The sequence below is a fragment of the Cherax quadricarinatus genome, chromosome 67, assembly GCF_038502225.1.
Source record: "Cherax quadricarinatus isolate ZL_2023a chromosome 67, ASM3850222v1, whole genome shotgun sequence".
Lineage (NCBI taxonomy): Eukaryota > Metazoa > Arthropoda > Malacostraca > Decapoda > Parastacidae > Cherax > Cherax quadricarinatus.
In genome coordinates this window covers 22,918,646-22,936,539 of record NC_091358.1, presented here as the reverse complement: position 1 = coordinate 22,936,539, position 17,894 = coordinate 22,918,646, and the positions used below count along the sequence as shown (strand labels likewise).

At 44.1% G+C, this 17,894-nt stretch overlaps 1 protein-coding gene across 1 annotated transcript in view; it reads left to right on the top strand.

The window, feature by feature from the left end:
* The window catches only part of DCX-EMAP (Doublecortin-domain-containing echinoderm-microtubule-associated protein), a gene marked incomplete at its 5' end in the record, with an annotated part of 107,205 nt that overhangs the window by 65,843 nt on the left and 23,468 nt on the right, over window positions 1-17,894 (top strand). The window contains 4 exons of the mRNA XM_070099472.1: window positions 146-274; window positions 1,189-1,317; window positions 1,707-1,835; window positions 11,385-11,547. Coding sequence (XP_069955573.1) covers window positions 146-274; window positions 1,189-1,317; window positions 1,707-1,835; window positions 11,385-11,547 — 550 coding nt within the window. The remainder of the gene's footprint in view (window positions 1-145; window positions 275-1,188; window positions 1,318-1,706; window positions 1,836-11,384; window positions 11,548-17,894) is intronic.

The window sequence follows — 17,894 nt, the reverse complement described above, 5'->3', positions numbered from 1 at the left end:
ATTCTTCTGTCTAGGCTGGAATACTGCTGTACACTAACGGTCCCCTTCAAGGCTGGCGACATTGCAGACCTGGAGAGTGTACAAAGAACTTTCACGTAACTATCACTAACAGTATAAGTAATAATGCACTATCTGCTTGTTACAGGGTCACAAGAGTGCCATCAGCTGTCTACAGATAGTCAGCAACAGTACTGTACTATCAGGAGGTGTCAAAGATAGGAAGGTCATCGCCTGGGATACTGAGGACGACTTTGAGAAGATCGTAGAAACCAAGGTAATTAGGTACCATGGTAATTAGGTACCGTGGTAATTAGGTACCGTGGTAATTAGGTACCATGGTAATTAGGTGCCATAGTAATTAGGTAATGATAGTTTCCATGGTAGTTAGGTACCACGGTAATTTGGTACCATTCTAGTTAAGTACCATGGAAGTTAGGTACCATGGTAATCAGGTACCATAATAGTTAGGTACGCTAACGATGCTAGCTACGTTTCTTATGTTAATTAGAGACCCCTGAAGAATCTTACTGAGTTCTTTATATTAATTAGTTACTCTGACGATGCCTAACTACCTTTCCTATGTTAATTAGGTAATCTGCGTATATACACGATACATATACACTGTGTTTATACACGATGTATATACACTGTATATACACGATGTATACACTGTATATAAGCAAGAAACAGTGAGAACTGTGAGTGACCAGACTTGTGGTAAGTCTGCCGGTGTTCCACCACTTACGTTGGTCGGAAGGGCATGCTTATATGGGCATGTCACACACTCATATAAGCATGCCACACTTTCCCGTGCTAATTACGTACCCTTACGACCCTAACTTTCACATGCTAATTATGTACGCTGACGACCCCAGTTAACTTTCCCATGCTAATTAAGTACCATGACGACCCCCCACTAACTTTCCCATGCTAATTAAGTACCCTGACGACCCTCAACTAACTTTCCCATGCTAATTATGTACGATGACGACCCCAGTTAACTTTTCCATGCTAATTATGTACCCTGACAACCCCCAACTAACTTTCCCATGCTAATTATGTACCCTAACGACCATAACTAAATTTCCCATGCTAATTATGTACCCTGACGACCCCCAACTAACTTTCCCATGCTAATACCTTACCTAATTACCTCACTCTCTCTCTCTCTCTATCTCTCTCTCCTAGTTACCTGAGCAAGCAGGGGGCATTAGGAGCCTGTACCCACAATCCCCTGGGCAACATGATGGTAATATCTACGTAGGTACCACCAAGAACATGATTCTTGAAGGATCCCTACAGCGTCGCTTCAACCAGGTACTTATTTAATGCATTGATTTATCTGAATTACCTAATTAACCAACCAGGTTCAATCAGGTATCTAACTACCCAACCAGGTACCAAATTAACGAGCTAGGTTACACTAAGTACCAATTCAAAAGATTTGCTAATGTGAAGTATCTAATTATTATATTTATGTAAGGTACCTAACTAACCACTAATTACTCATCTACATTCAACCAGGTACTTAGTTAACGTTTATGTGAGGTACCTAATTACCCAGCAAGATACCTAATTAGATTTATTTATTTGAGGTTCCTAATTACGCAACCAATTTCAACCAGGTACCTAATTAACCAGGTTATACAAGGTACCTAATCATCAAATGTTACTGTCAACAGTAACCAGTGTTGTGACTATCACAGGTGGTGTGGGGTCACAGTAACCAGCTGTGGGGTCTGGCAGTCAACCACACAGATGGTTCCCTCACCACAGCTGGCTACGACAAGAATATCATCAAGTGGAAGAAGAACCACCTGGTGTGGCGGATCCAGGTGAGTAATACCAGCTGTGTACTAGACCAGCTGTGTACTAGACCAGCTGTGTACTAGACCAGGTGTGTACTAGACCAGGTGTGTACTAAACCAGCTGTGTACTAGACCAGCTGTGTACTAGACCAGGTGTGTACTAGACCAGGTGTGTACTAGATCAGCTGTGTACTAGACCAGCTGTGTACTAGACCAGGTGTGTACTAGACCAGCTGTGTACTAGACCAGCTGTGTACTAGATCAGCTGTGTACTAGACCAGCTGTGTACTAGACCAGCTGTGTACTAGACCAGCTGTGTACTAGACCAGCTGTGTACTAGACCAGGTGTGTACTAGACCAGGTGTGTACTAGACCAGCTGTGTACTAGATCAGCTGTGTACTAGACCAGCTGTGTACTAGACCAGCTGTGTACTAGACCAGCTGTGTACTAGACCAGCTGTGTACTAGACCAGGTGTGTACTAGACCAGGTGTGTACTAGATCAGCTGTGTACTAGACCAGCTGTGTACTAGACCAGCTGTGTACTAGACCAGGTGTGTACTAGACCAGGTGTGCACTAGATCAGCTGTGCACTAGACCAGCTGTGTACTAGACCAGCTGTGTACTAGACCAGCTGTGTACTAGACCAGCTGTGCACTAGATCAGCTGTGTACTAGACCAGCTGTGTACTTGTTGAGAAATGGTTTTACCAGCTAAGTTTAAAGAGTTTGTACTTAACTTAGAAAGACAGCTCATCGCCTGCACAGCCGCCCCTGCAGACAAGGTCTTGAGAAGCTGTCGAAGTCATCTCTCAACGGGCTGTAAATGAGTTATAATTTGTAAGATTATAAATTACCCCTAGGGGATGTTATGTCAGCATATTTCATTCACTGAGGGCTGACAAACTTACTTGTGTGGACTCAAAGGTCCGCCCCTTACTGCCGACTATAGGTTGATTACAAACTCCTTGCGACTCAAGAACTGCGCAGTCCCCCGTACAAGAAATTCGTAACCTACCTTGCTCTTGTAGCGTGAGCTATGGTGTTCTTCACACCTTCGACAGGTATCGGTGACTTGATAGAAGCTGAAGTGTCCTTGGATGTCCACGTCTTCCGTAGTCTAGGAATACGCACACTGGTACACTATGTTCCACAAGATTTGTCTTTATTGTTCACAATCTTATCACTAAAGAAGCTGATCACACTTCTCTTAAGTGTTTATTGTGTTTTATGAGACACTTTGTTCACACTAACGCACAGATCATTCTTTGTTGGTTATCCTGGCGTCAGTGTCACTCTCAGTAGAGTCAAAAGTAATCTGAAGATGCCACAGCGCCCCACGCCGTTACTCCCCTAGCACAAAGGAAAAGCTGACCTAGTACTTTTGCTTCCTTGCCACTTCCTCGATGAAGCAAAGCAGAATGTTTGATTCTTGCTGTCTTAAGCATAGACAACAATGTCCACTATCTTTACTATGGTAATAAAGTGGGAGCAGGATTTTCCTTAATTGTCTTGCTAAGGTAAGAGATGAACTGTCTTTTATTAAACTACACTCTGCAACACTGGTGCAAGGAGCAGCGGTCGCTTGACCACGTCGCATACTCGTACTGCATCTGCGATCAATTACCCACTGTAGCAGTAAACAAGATATTTGCCCCTTCTGAGAGGGCTGGGCCCCTCAGGGCTGAAAGGGGCTGAAGGGGCTGAAGGGGCTGAAGGGGGCTGAAGGGGGCTGAAGGGGGCTGAAGGGGGCTGAAGGGGGCTGATACCCCCCTACTGGAGAAAATTTCTCCACAGTACTAGACCAGCTGTGTACTAGACCAGGTGTGTACTAGACAAGGTGTGTACTAGACCAGGTGTGTACTAGACCACGTGTGTACTAGACCAGTTGTGTACTAGACAAGCTATGTACTAGACCAGCTGTGTACTAGACCAGCTGTGTACTAGATCAAGTGTGTACTAGACCAGGTGTGTACTAAACCAGGTATGTACTAGACCAGCTGTGTACTAGACAGGTGTGTACTAAACCAGGTATGTACTAAACCAGCTGTGTACTAGACCAGGTGTGTACTAGACTAGCTGTGTACTAAACCAGGTATGTAGTAAACCAGGTGTGTACTAGACCAGGTGTGTACTAGACCAGGTGTGTACTAGACTAGCTGTGTACTGGACCAGCTGTGTACTAGACCAGGTGTGTACTAGACCAGGTGTGTTTTAAACTAGGTATGTACTAGACCAGCTGTGTACTAGAACAGGTGTATATTGACCAGAAATGTACAAGACAGGTGTGTACTAGATCAGGTGTGTACTAGACCAGGTGTGTACTAAACTAGGTGTGTACTAGACCAGCTGTGTACTAGACACGTGTGTACTAAACTAGGTATGCACCAGACCAGGTGTGTACGAGACCAGGTGTGCATTGACCAGATGTGCACTAGACAGATGTGTACTGATCAGGTGTGTACTAGACCAGGCGTGAATTACCCCAGGTGTGTACTAGACCAGGTGTGTGCTGACCAGACATGAACTAGACAGGAGTGTACCTAGGCCAGGTGTGTACTAGACAGATGTGTACTGACCATTAGTGTACTAGACCAGGTATTTACTAGACCAGGTGTGTACCAAACCAGGTGTGTACTAGACAGGTGTGCACTAGACCACTTGTGTACTAGACCACGTGTGTACTGACCAGGTGTGTACTAGGCTAGGTGTCTACTAGAAAGGTGTGTACAAGACCAGGAATGTACTGACCAGGTGTGTACTAGACCAGGTATATACTAGACCAGGTGTGTATTAGACAGGTGTGTACTAAACCAGAGGTGTACTAGACTAGGTGTACTATACCAGGTGTACTATACCAGGTGTTTACCGACCAGGTATGTACTAGACAAGGTGTGTACTAGACAAGGTGTGTACTAAACCAGGTGCGTACTAGGCAGGTGTGTGCTAGGCAGGTATGTACTAGTCCAGGTGTGTACTAGACCAGATGTATACTAGATCAGGTGTGTACTAGACCAGGTGTGTACTAGACAGGTGTGTACTAGACCAGGTGTGTACTAGACCAGGTATGTTCTAAACAGGTGAGTGCTGATCAGGTGTGTACTAGATCAGGTGTGTACTAGACTAGGTGTATACTAGACCAGGTGTGTACTAGACTAGGTGTGTACTAGACAGGTGTGTACAAGACCAGGTGTGTACTAGATAGGTGTGTACTAGACCAGGTGTGTGCTAGACAGGTGTGTACTAGACAGGTGTGTACTAGACCAGGTGTGAACTAGACCAGGTGTGTACTAGACAGGTGTGTACAAGACCAGGTGTGTACTAGATAGGTGTGTACTAGACCAGGTGTGTACTAGACAGGTGTGTACTAGACCAGGTGTGTACTAGACCAGGTTTGTACTAGATAGGTGTGCACTAGACCAGGTGTGTACTAGACAGGTGTGTACTAGACCAGGTGTGTACTAGACCAGCTGTGTACTAGACAGGTGTACACACCTAATTCACCTAATTGTGGTTGCAGGGGTCGAGACCCAGCTCCTGGCCCCGCCTCTTCACTGACCGCTACTGGGTTGTTCCTCCCCCTGCTCCGTGAGCTTTATCATACCTCGTCTTAAAACTATGTATAGTTCCTACCTCCGCTACATCGCTTGCCAGACTATTCCACTTCCTAACAACTCTATGACTGAAGAAATACTTCCTAACATCCCTTAGATTCATCTGAATCTTCAGCTTCCAATTGTGACCCCTTGTTTCTGTGTCCACCTTGTCTATTCCACGCAGTATGTTGTATGTCGTTATCATGTCTCCCTGACCCTCCTGTCCTCCAGTGTCGTCAGATCGATTTCCCTCAACATTTCTTCATAGGACATTCCTCTTAGCTTTGGAACTAGCCTTGTTGCAAACCTTTGCACTTTCTACTAGACCAGGTGTGTACTAGACAGGTGTGTACTGAACAGGTGTGTACTGTCCAGGTGTGGAAATGCAAAGCTCTAAACACTGGACAGGAAAATAATCATGCGACATATAAACTAAATAATGTAGATCTTAATACTACTGATTGTGAAAAGGATTTAGGAGTTCTGGTTAGCAGTAATCTAAAACCAAGACAACAGTGCATTAGTGTTCGCAATAAAGCTAACAGAATTCTTGGCTTCTTATCTAGAAGTATAAATAATAGAAGTCCTCAGGTTGTTCTTCAACTCTATATATCCTTGGTTAGGCCTCATTTAGACTATGCTGCTCAGTTCTGGTCACAGTATTACAGAATGGATATAAATGCTCTGGAAAACGTACAAAGGACGATGACAAAGTTGATCCCATGTATCAGAAATCTTCCCTATGAGGATAGACTGAGGCCCTGAATCTGCACTCTCTAGAAAGGCGTAGAATTAGGGGGGATATGTTTGAGGTGTATAAATGGAAAACAGGAATAAATAAATAAAGGGGATGTATATAGCGTGCTGAAAATGTCCAGCCAAGACAGGACTCGCAGCAATGGTTTCAAGTTGGAAAAATTCAGATTCAGGAAGAATATAGGAAAGCACTGGTTTGGTAATAGAGTTGTGGATGAGTGGAACAAACTCCCGAGTACAGTTATTGAGGCTAAAACGTTGTGTAGTTTAAAAAATAGGTTAGATAAATACATGAGTGGGTGTGGGTGGGTGTGAGTTGGACCTGACTAGCTTGTGCTACTAGATCAGTTGCCGTGTTCCTTCCCCAAGTTAATGTGACCTGTCCTGACAGGGTTGGGGCATTAGCTTAAGCCGGTAGGAGACTTGGACCTGCCTCGCACGGGCCAGTAGGCCTGCTGCAGTGTTCCTTCTTATGTTCTAATGTACTAGACAGATGTGTATTGACCATGTGTGTACTAGACAGGTGTGTACTAAACAGGTGTGTACTAGACAGGTGTGTACTAAACAGGTGTGTACTAGACAGATGTATATTGACCAGGTGTGTACTAGACAGATGTGTAATGGCCAAGTGAGTACTAGACAAGTGTATACTGACCAGGTGTGTATTGATCAGGTGTTTAGTGACTAGGTGTGTACTGAGGAGTGAATTCATCAGGAGTGTATTCACCAGATGTGTAGCGACCAGGCGTGTAGTGACCAGGTGTGTAGTGGCCACGTGTGTACTGACCATATGTGTAGTGGCCATGCATGTAGTGGCCACGTGTGTAGTGGCCACGTGTGTAGCGAACAGGTGTGCAGTGACCAGGTGTGTAGTGACCAGGTGTGTAGTTATCAGGTGTGTAGTGACCAGGTGTGCTACAGTGTCAGTATGGTTCTAACAGTGCCAGTATGATTGTTACAGCGTCAATATGGTTCTTACAGTGCCAGTATGACTGTCACAGTGCCAGTATGGTTCTAACAGTGCCAGTATGACTGTTACAGTGTCAGTATGGTTCTTACAGTGCCAGTATGACTGTTACAGTGTCAGTATGGTTCTTACAGTGCCAGTATGACTGTTACAGTGTCAGTATGGTTCTTACAGTGCCAGTATAGTTGTTACAGTGTCAGTATGGTTCTTATAGTGCCAGTATAGTTGTTACAGTGTCAGTATGGTTCTTACAGTGCCAGTATAGTTGTTATAGTGTCAGTATGACTGTTACAGTGTCAGTATTGTTCTTACAGTGCCAGCATGACTGTTACAATGTCAGTATGGTTCTTACAGTGCCAGTATAGTTGTTCCAGTGCCAGTATGGCTGTTAGTGTCAATATTGTTGTTACAGTGCCAGTATAGCTGTTACAGTGTCAGTATAGTTCTTACAGTGCCAGTATAGTTGTTACAGTGTCAGTATGGTTCTTACAGTGCCAGTATAGCTGTTACAGAGTCAGTATGGTACTTACAGTGCCAGTATAGTTGTTACTGTGTCAGTATGGTTCTTACAGTGCCAGTATGACTGTTACAGTGCCAGTATGGTTCTTACAGTGCCAGTATAGTTGTTACAGTGTCAGTATGGTTCTTACAGTGCTAGGATAATTTTTACAGTGTCAGTATGGTTCTTACAGTGCCAGTATGGTTGTTAGTGTCAATATTGTTGTTACAGTGTCAGTATGGTTGTTACAGTGTCAATATGATTGTCGCAGTGTCAGTATGCCTGTAACAGTGACAGTATGGTTGTTACAGTGACAGTATGGTTGTCACAATAACCAGTATGGTTGTCACAATAACCAGTATGGTTGTCACAATAACCAGTATGGTTGTCACAATAACCAGTATGGTTGTCACAATAACCAGTATGGTTGTCACAATAACCAGTATGGTTGTCACAATAACCAGTATGATTGTCACAATAACCAGTATGGTTGTCACAGTAACCAGTATGGTTGTCACAATAACCAGTATGGTTATCACAATAACCAGTATGGTTGTCACAATAACCAGTATGGTTGTCACAATAACCAGTATGGTTGTCACAATAACCAGTATGGTTGGCACAATAACCAGTACTGTTGTCACAATAACCAGTATGGTTGGCACAATAACCAGTATGGTTGTCACAATAACCAGTATGGTTGTCACAATAACCAGTATGGTTGTCACAATAACCAGTATGGTTGTCACAATAACCAGTATGGTTATCACAATAACCAGTATGGTTGTCACAATAACCAGTATGGTTGTCACAATAACCAGTATGGTTGTCACAATAACCAGTATGGTTGTCACAATAACCAGTATGGTTGTCACAATAACCAGTATGGTTGTCACAATAACCAGTATGGTTGTCACAATAACCAGTATGGTTGGCACAATAACCAGTATGGTTGTCACAATAACCAGTACTGTTGTCACAATAACCAGTATGGTTGTCACAATAACCAGTATGGTTGTCACAATAACCAGTATGGTTGTCACAATAACCAGTATGGTTGTCACAATAACCAGTATGGTTGTCACAATAACCAGTATGGTTGTCACAATAACCAGTATGGTTGTCACAATAACCAGTATGGTTGGCACAATAACCAGTACTGTTGTCACAATAACCAGTATGGTTGTCACAATAACCAGTATGGTTGTCACAATAACCAGTATGGTTGACACAATAACCAGTATGGTTGGCACAATAACCAGTACTGTTGTCACAATAACCAGTATGGTTGTCACAATAACCAGTATGGTTGTCACAATAACCAGTATGGTTGTCACAATAACCAGTATGGTTGTCACAATAACCAGTATGGTTGTCACAATAACCAGTATGGTTGTCACAATAACCAGTATGGTTATCACAATAACCAGTATGGTTGTCACAATAACCAGTATGGTTGGCACAATAACCAGTATGGTTATCACAATAACCAGTATGGTTGTCACAATAACCAGTATGGTTGGCACAATAACCAGTATGGTTGTCACAGTAACCAGTATGGTTGTCACAATAACCAGTATGGTTGTCACAATAACCAGTATGATTGTCACAATAACCAGTATGGTTGTCACAGTAACCAGTATGGTTGTCACAATAACCAGTATGGTTATCACAATAACCAGTATGGTTGTCACAATAACCAGTATGGTTGTCACAATAACCAGTATGGTTGTCACAATAACCAGTATGGTTGGCACAATAACCAGTACTGTTGTCACAATAACCAGTATGGTTGGCACAATAACCAGTATGGTTGTCACAATAACCAGTATGGTTGTCACAATAACCAGTATGGTTGTCACAATAACCAGTATGGTTGTCACAATAACCAGTATGGTTATCACAATAACCAGTATGGTTGTCACAATAACCAGTATGGTTGTCACAATAACCAGTATGGTTGTCACAATAACCAGTATGGTTGTCACAATAACCAGTATGGTTGTCACAATAACCAGTATGGTTGTCACAATAACCAGTATGGTTGTCACAATAACCAGTATGGTTGGCACAATAACCAGTATGGTTGTCACAATAACCAGTACTGTTGTCACAATAACCAGTATGGTTGTCACAATAACCAGTATGGTTGTCACAATAACCAGTATGGTTGGCACAATAACCAGTATGGTTGTCATAATAACCAGTATGGTTGTCACAATAACCAGTATGGTTGTCACAATAACCAGTATGGTTGTCACAATAACCAGTATGGTTGGCACAATAACCAGTACTGTTGTCACAATAACCAGTATGGTTGTCACAATAACCAGTATGGTTGTCACAATAACCAGTATGGTTGACACAATAACCAGTATGGTTGGCACAATAACCAGTACTGTTGTCACAATAACCAGTATGGTTGTCACAATAACCAGTATGGTTGTCACAATAACCAGTATGGTTGTCACAATAACCAGTATGGTTGTCACAATAACCAGTATGGTTGTCACAATAACCAGTATGGTTGTCACAATAACCAGTATGGTTATCACAATAACCAGTATGGTTGTCACAATAACCAGTATGGTTGGCACAATAACCAGTATGGTTATCACAATAACCAGTATGGTTGTCACAATAACCAGTATGGTTGGCACAATAACCAGTATGGTTGTCACAGTAACCAGTATGGTTGTCACAATAACCAGTATGGTTATCACAATAACCAGTATGGTTGTCACAATAACCAGTATGGTTGGCACAATAACCAGTATGGTTGTCACAATAACCAGTACTGTTGTCACAATAACCAGTATGGTTGTCACAATAACCAGTATGGTTGTCACAATAACCAGTATGGTTGGCACAATAACCAGTATGGTTGTCACAATAACCAGTATGGTTGTCACAATAACCAGTATGGTTGTCACAATAACCAGTATGGTTGTCACAATAACCAGTATGGTTGGCACAATAACCAGTACTGTTGTCACAATAACCAGTATGGTTGTCACAATAACCAGTATGGTTGTCACAATAACCAGTATGGTTGACACAATAACCAGTATGGTTGGCACAATAACCAGTACTGTTGTCACAATAACCAGTATGGTTGTCACAATAACCAGTATGGTTGTCACAATAACCAGTATGGTTGTCACAATAACCAGTACTGTTGTCACAATAACCAGTATGGTTGTCACAATAACCAGTACTGTTGTCACAATAACCAGTATGGTTGACACAATAACCAGAATGGTTGTAACAATAACCAGTATGGTTGTCACAATACCCAGTATGGTTGACACAATAACTAGTATGGTTGTAACAATAACCAGAATGGTTGTAACAATAACCAGTATGGTTGCCACACTAACCAGTGTAGTTGACACACTAACTATGGTTGTAACAATAACCAGTATGGTTGCCACACTAACCAGTGTAGCTGACACACTAACTATGGTTGTCACAATAACCAGAATGGTTGTAACAATAACCAATATGGTTGTCACAATAACCAGTATGGTTGACACAATAACTAGTATGGTTGTAACAATAACCAGTATGGTTGTCACAATAATCAGTATGGTTGCCACACTAACCAGTGTAGTTGACACACTAACTATGGTTGTAACAATAACCAGTATGGTTGCCACACTAACCAGTGTAGTTGACACACTAACTATGGTTGTCACAATAACCAGTATGGTTGCCACACTAACCAGTGTAGTTGACACACTAACTATGGTTGTTACAGGCCCAGAGTGAGTGTGTGAGTGTAGCAGTGCACCCACAAGGTGCCAGAGTAGCAGTTGGCACTGTTGATGGTCACCTGGTGGTTATTAACAGTGACTCTGGTCAACACCTCACAACCATCCGTATCTGTGCCTCACCTCTCTCCTGCCTGGCTTATAACCCAGGTAGGTGCCTAATAACCCAGGTGAGTATCTTATAACTCAGGTGAGTGGCTTATAACTCAGGTGAGTGGCTTATAACTCAGGTGAGTGGCTTATAACTCAGGTGAGCGGCTTATAACCTAGGTGAGTGGCTTATAACCCAGGTGAGTGGCTTATAACTCAGGTGAGTGGCTTATAACCCAGGTAGGTGGCTTATAACCCAGGTGAGTGGCTTATAACCCAGGTAGGTGGCTTATAACCCAGGTGAGTGGCTTATAACCCAGGTAGGTGGCTTATAACCCAGGTGAGTGGCTTATAACCCAGGTAGGTGGCTTATAACCCAGGTGAGTGGCTTATAACCCAGGTAGGTGGCTTATAACCCAGGTGAGTGGCTTATAACCCAGGTATGTGCCTTATAACCCAGGTGAGTGGCTTATAACCCAGGTAGGTGGCTTATAACACAGGTGAGTGGCTTATAACCCAGATAGGTGGCTTATAACCCAGGTGAGTGGCTTATAACCCAGGTAGGTGGCTTATAACCCAGGTGAGTGGCTTATAACCCAGGTAGGTGGCTTATAACCCAGGTGAGTGGCTTATAACCCAGGTATGTGCCTTATAACCCAGGTAAGTGGCTTATAACCCAGGTAGGTGGCTTATAACCCAGGTGAGTGGCTTATAACTCAGGTGAGTGGCTTATAACCCAGGTGAGTGGCTTATAACTCAGGTGAGTGGCTTATAACCTAGGTGAGTGGCTTATAACCCAGGTGAGTGGCTTATAACTCAGGTGAGTGGCTTATAACCCAGGTGAGTGGCTTATAACCCAGGTGAGTGGCTTATAACCCAGGTAGGTGGCTTACAACAAATGTAGGTGGCTTATAAACCAGGTAGGTGGCTTATAACCCAGGTGAGTGGCTTATAACCCAGGTGATTGGCTTATAGCCTAGGTGAGTGGCTTATAACCCAGGTGAGTGGCTTATAACCTAGGTGAGTGGCTTATAACCCAGGTGAGTGGCATATAACCCAGGTCGGTGGCTTATAACCCAGGGGAGTGGCTTATAACCCATGTGAGTGGCTTATAACCTAGGTGAGTGGTTTATAACCCAGGTGAGTGGCTTATAACCCAGGTGAGTGGCTTATAATCCAGGTGAGTGGCTTATAACCAAGGTAGGTGGCTTACAACAAAGGTAGGAAGCTTATAACCCAGGTAGGTGGCTTATAACCCAGGTGAGTGGCTTATAACCTAGGTTAGTGGCTTATAACCCAGGTGAGTGGCTTATAACCTAGTTGAGTTTCTTATAACCCAAGTGAGTGGCTTATAACTCAGGTGAGTGGCTTATAACTCAGGTGAGTGACTTATAACTCAGGTGAGTGGCTTATAACCCAGGTGAGTGACTTATAACTCAGGTGAGTTTCTTATAACCCAGGTGAGTGGCTTATAACTCAGGTGAGTGGCTTATAACTCAGGTGAGTGACTTATAACTCAGGCGAGTCGCTTATAACCCAGGTGAGTGGCTTATAACCCAGGTGAGTGACTTATAACCCACGTGAGTGACTTATAACTCCGGTGAGTGGCTTATAACCCAAGTGAGTGGCTTATAACTCAGGTGAGTGGCTTATAACCCAGGTGAGTTACTTTTAACCCAGGTGAGTGGCTTATAACCCAGGTGAGTGACTTATAACCCAGGTGAGTGACTTATAACCCAGGTGAGTGGCTTATAACCCAGGTGAGTGTCTTATAACCCAGGTGAGTGGCTTATAACACAGGTGAGTGGCTTATAACCCAGGTGAGTGGCTTATAACCTAGTTGAGTTTCTTATAACCCAAGTGAGTGGCTTATAACACAAGTGAGTGGCTTATAACCCAGGTGAGTGGCTTATAACCTAGTTGAGTTTCTTATAACCCAAGTGAGTGGCTTATAACCCAGGTGAGTGTCTTATAACCCAGATGAGTGACTTATAACCCAGGTGAGCGGCTTATAACCCAGGTGAGTGGCTTATGTCCCAGGTGAGTGGCTTATAACCCAGGTGAGTAGCTTATAACCAAGGTAAGTGGCTTATAAACCAGGTGAGTGGCTTCTAACTAATGTGAGTGGCTTATAACCCAGGTGGGTGGTTTATAACCCAGGTGAGTGGCTTATAACCCAGGTGAGTGGCTTATAGCTCAGGTGAGTGACTTATAACCCAGGTGAGTGACTTATAACCCAGGTGAGTGGCTTATAACCCAGGGGAGTGGCTTGTAACTCAGGTGAGTGGCTTATAGCCCAGGTGAGTGGCTTATAGCTCAGGTGAGTGACTTATAACCCAGGTGAGTGGTTTATAACCCAAGTGAGTGGCTTATAATCCAGGGGAGTGGCTTGTAACTCAGGTGAGTGGCTTATAACCCAGATGAGGGGCTCGTAACCCAGGTGAGTGACTTATAACTCAGGTGAGTGGTTTATAACCCAGGTGAGTGGCTTATAACCCAGGTGAGTAGCTTATAACCCAGATGAGTGACTTATAGCCCAGGTGAGTGGCTTATAACCCAGGTGAGTGGCTTATAACCCAGGTGAGTGGCTTATAACCCATATGAGTGACTTATAACACAGGTGAGTGGCTTATAACCCAGGTGAGTGGCTTATAACCCAGGTGAGTGGCTTATAACCCAGGTGAGTGGCTTATAACCCAGGTGAGTGGCTTATAACCCAGGTGAGTGGCTTATAACCCAGGGTAGTGGCTTATAACACAAGGGAGTGGCTTATAACTCAGGTGAAAGGCTTATAACCCAGGGGAGTGGCTTATAACCCAGGTGAGTGGCTTATAACCCAGATGAGTCGCTTATAACCCAGGTGAGTGGCTTCTAAACCGGGTGAGTGCTTATAACCCAGGTGAGTGGCTTATAACCCAGGAGTGGCTTATAACCCAGGTGAGTGGCTTATAACCCAGGTGAGTGACTTATAACAAAGGTGACTTATAACCCAGGTGAGTGGCTTATAACCCAGGTGAGTGGCTTATAACCCAGGTGAGTGATTTATAGCCCATGTGAGTGGCTTATAACCCAGGTGAGTGACTTATAGCCCAGGTGAGTGGCTTATAACCCAGGTGAGTGGCTTATAACCCAGGTGAGTGACTTATAACCCAGGTGAGTGACTTATAACCCAGGTGAGTGGCTTATAACACAATTGAGTGACTTATAACCCAGGTGAGTGACTTATAGCCCAGGTGAGTGACTTATAGCCCAGGTGAGTGGCTTATAACCCAGGTGAGTGACTTATAACCCAGGTGAGTGACTTATAACCCAGGTGAGTGGCTTATAACCCAGGTGAGTGGCTTATAGCCCAGGTGAGTGACTTATAACCCAGGTGAGTGACTTATAACCCAGGTGAGTGACTTATAACCCAGGTGAGTGACTTATAGCCCAGGTGAGTGACTTATAACCCAGGTGAGTGACTTATAACCCAGGTGAGTGACTTATAACCCAGGTGAGTGACTTATAACCCAGGTGAGTGACTTATAACCCAGGTGAGTGACTTATAGCCCAGGTGAGTGACTTATAACCCAGGTGAGTGACTTATAACCCAGGTGAGTGACTTATAACCCAGGTGAGTGACTTATAGCCCAGGTGAGTGACTTATAACCCAGGTGAGTGACTTATAGCCCAGGTGAGTGACTTATAGCCCAGGTGAGTGGCTTATAGCCCAGGTGAGTAGCTTATAACCCAAGTGAGTGGCTTATAACCCAGGTGAGTGACTTATAACCCAAGTGAGTGGCTTATAACCCAGGTGAGTAGCTTATAACCCAAGTGAGTGGCTTATAACCCAGGTGAGTGACTTATAACCCAAGTGAGTGGCTTATAACCCAGGTGAGTAGCTTATAACCCAAGTGAGTGGCTTATAACCCAGGTGAGTGACTTATAGCCCAGGTGAGTAGCTTATAACCCAAGTGAGTGGCTTATAACCCAGGTGAGTGACTTATAGCCCAGGTGAGTAGCTTATAACCCAAGTGAGTGGCTTATAACCCAGGTGAGTGACTTATAGCCCAGGTGAGTAGCTTATAACCCAAGTGAGTGGCTTATAACCCAGGTGAGTGACTTATAGCCCAGGTGAGTGGCTTATAACCCAGGTGAGTGACTTATAGCCCAGGTGAGTGGCTTATAACCCAGGTGAGTGGCGTATAACCCAGGAGAGTGGCTTATAACCCAGGTGAGTGGCTTATAACCCAGGTGAGTGACTTATAACAAAGGTGACTTATAACCCAGGTGAGTGACTTATGACCCAGGTGAGTGGCTTATAACCCAGGTGAGTGATTTATAGCCCATGTGAGTGGCTTATAACCCAGGTGAGTGACTTATGACCCAGGTGAGTGGCTTATAACCCAAGTGAGTGGCTTATAATCCAGGTGAGTGGCTTATAACCTAGGTGGGTGGCTTATAACCCAGGTGAGTGGCTTATAACACAAGTTAGTGGATTATAACCCAGGTGAGTGGCTTATAACCTAGGTGGGTGGCTTATAACCCAGGTGAGTGACTTATAACCCATGTGAGTGGCTTATAATCCAGGTGAGTGATTTATAGCCCATGTGAGTGGCTTATAACCCAGATGAGTGGCTTATAACACAATTGAGTGACTTATAACCCAGGTGAGTGGCTTATAACCCAGGGGAGTGGCTTATAACCCAGGTGAGTGACTTATAACCTAGGTGAGTGGCTTATAACCCAGGTGAGTGACTTATAACCCAGGAGAGTGACTTATAACCCAGGAGAGTGACTTATAACCCAGGTGAGTGGCTTATATCCCTGGTGAGTGGCTTATAACCCAGGTGAGTGACTTATAACCCAGGTGAGTGGCTTATAACCCAGGTGAGTGACTTATAACCCAGGTGAGTGGCTTATATCCCTGGTGAGTGACTTATAACCCAGGTGAGTGGCTTATAACCCAGGTGAGTGACTTATAACCCAGGTGAGTGGCTTATATCCCTGGTGAGTGACTTATAACCCAGGTGAGTGACTTATAACCCAGGTGAGTGGCTTATAACCCAGGTGAGTGACTTATAACCCAGGTGAGTGGCTTATATCCCTGGTGAGTGACTTATAACCCAGGTGAGTGGCTTATAACCCAGGTGAGTGGCTTATAACCCAGGTGAGTGACTTATAACCCAGGTGAGTGGCTTATAACACAATTGAGTGACTTATAACCCAGGTGAGTGGCTTATATCCCTGGTGAGTGACTTATAACCCAGGTGAGTGGCTTATAACACAATTGAGTGACTTATAACCCAGGTGAGTGGCTTATAACCCAGGTGAGTGGCTTATAACCCAGGTGAGTGGCTTATAACACAATTGAGTGACTTATAACCCAGGTGAGTGGCTTATAACACAATTGAGTGACTTATAACCCAGGTGAGTGGCTTATAACCCAGGTGAGTGGCTTATAACACAATTGAGTGACTTATAACCCAGGTGAGTGACTTATAACCCAGGTGAGTGGCTTATAACCCAGGTGAGTGGCTTATAACACAATTGAGTGACTTATAACCCAGGTGAGTGGCTTATAACCCAGGTGAGTGGCTTATAACACAATTGAGTGACTTATAACCCAGGTGAGTGACTTATAACCCAGGTGAGTGGCTTATAACCCAGGTGAGTGGCTTATAACACAATTGAGTGACTTATAACCCAGGTGAGTGACTTATAACCCAGGTGAGTGGCTTATAACCCAGGTGAGTGGCTTATAACACAATTGAGTGACTTATAACCCAGGTGAGTGGCTTATAACCCAGGTGAGTGGCTTATAACCCAGGTGAGTGGCTTATAACCCAGGTGAGTGACTTATAACCCAGGTGAGTGGCTCATAACCCAGTTGAGTGGCTTATAACCCAGGTGAGTGGCTTATATCCCAGGTGAGTGGCTTATAACCCAGGTGAGTGGCTTATAACCCAGGTGAGTGGCTTATAACTCTGGTGAGTGGCTTATAACCCAGGTGAGTGACTTATAACCCAGGTGAGTGGCTTATAACCCAGGTGAGTGGCTTATAACTCTGGTGAGTGGCTTATAACTCTGGTGAGTGACTTATAACTCAGGTGAGTGGCTTATAACTCTGGTGAGTGGCTTATAACCCAGGTGAGTGGCTTATAACTCTGGTGAGTGGCTTATAACCCAGGTGAGTGACTTATAACCTAGGTGAGTGGCTTATAACCCAGGTGAGTGACTTATAACCTAGGTGAGTGACTTATAACCCAGGTGAGTGGCTTATAACCTAGGTGAGTGACTTATAACCTAGGTGAGTGACTTATAACCCAGGTGAGTGGCTTATAACCCAGGTGAGTGGCTTATAACCCAGGTGAGTGACTTATAACCCAGGTGAGTGACTTATAACCCAGGTGAGTGACTTATAACCC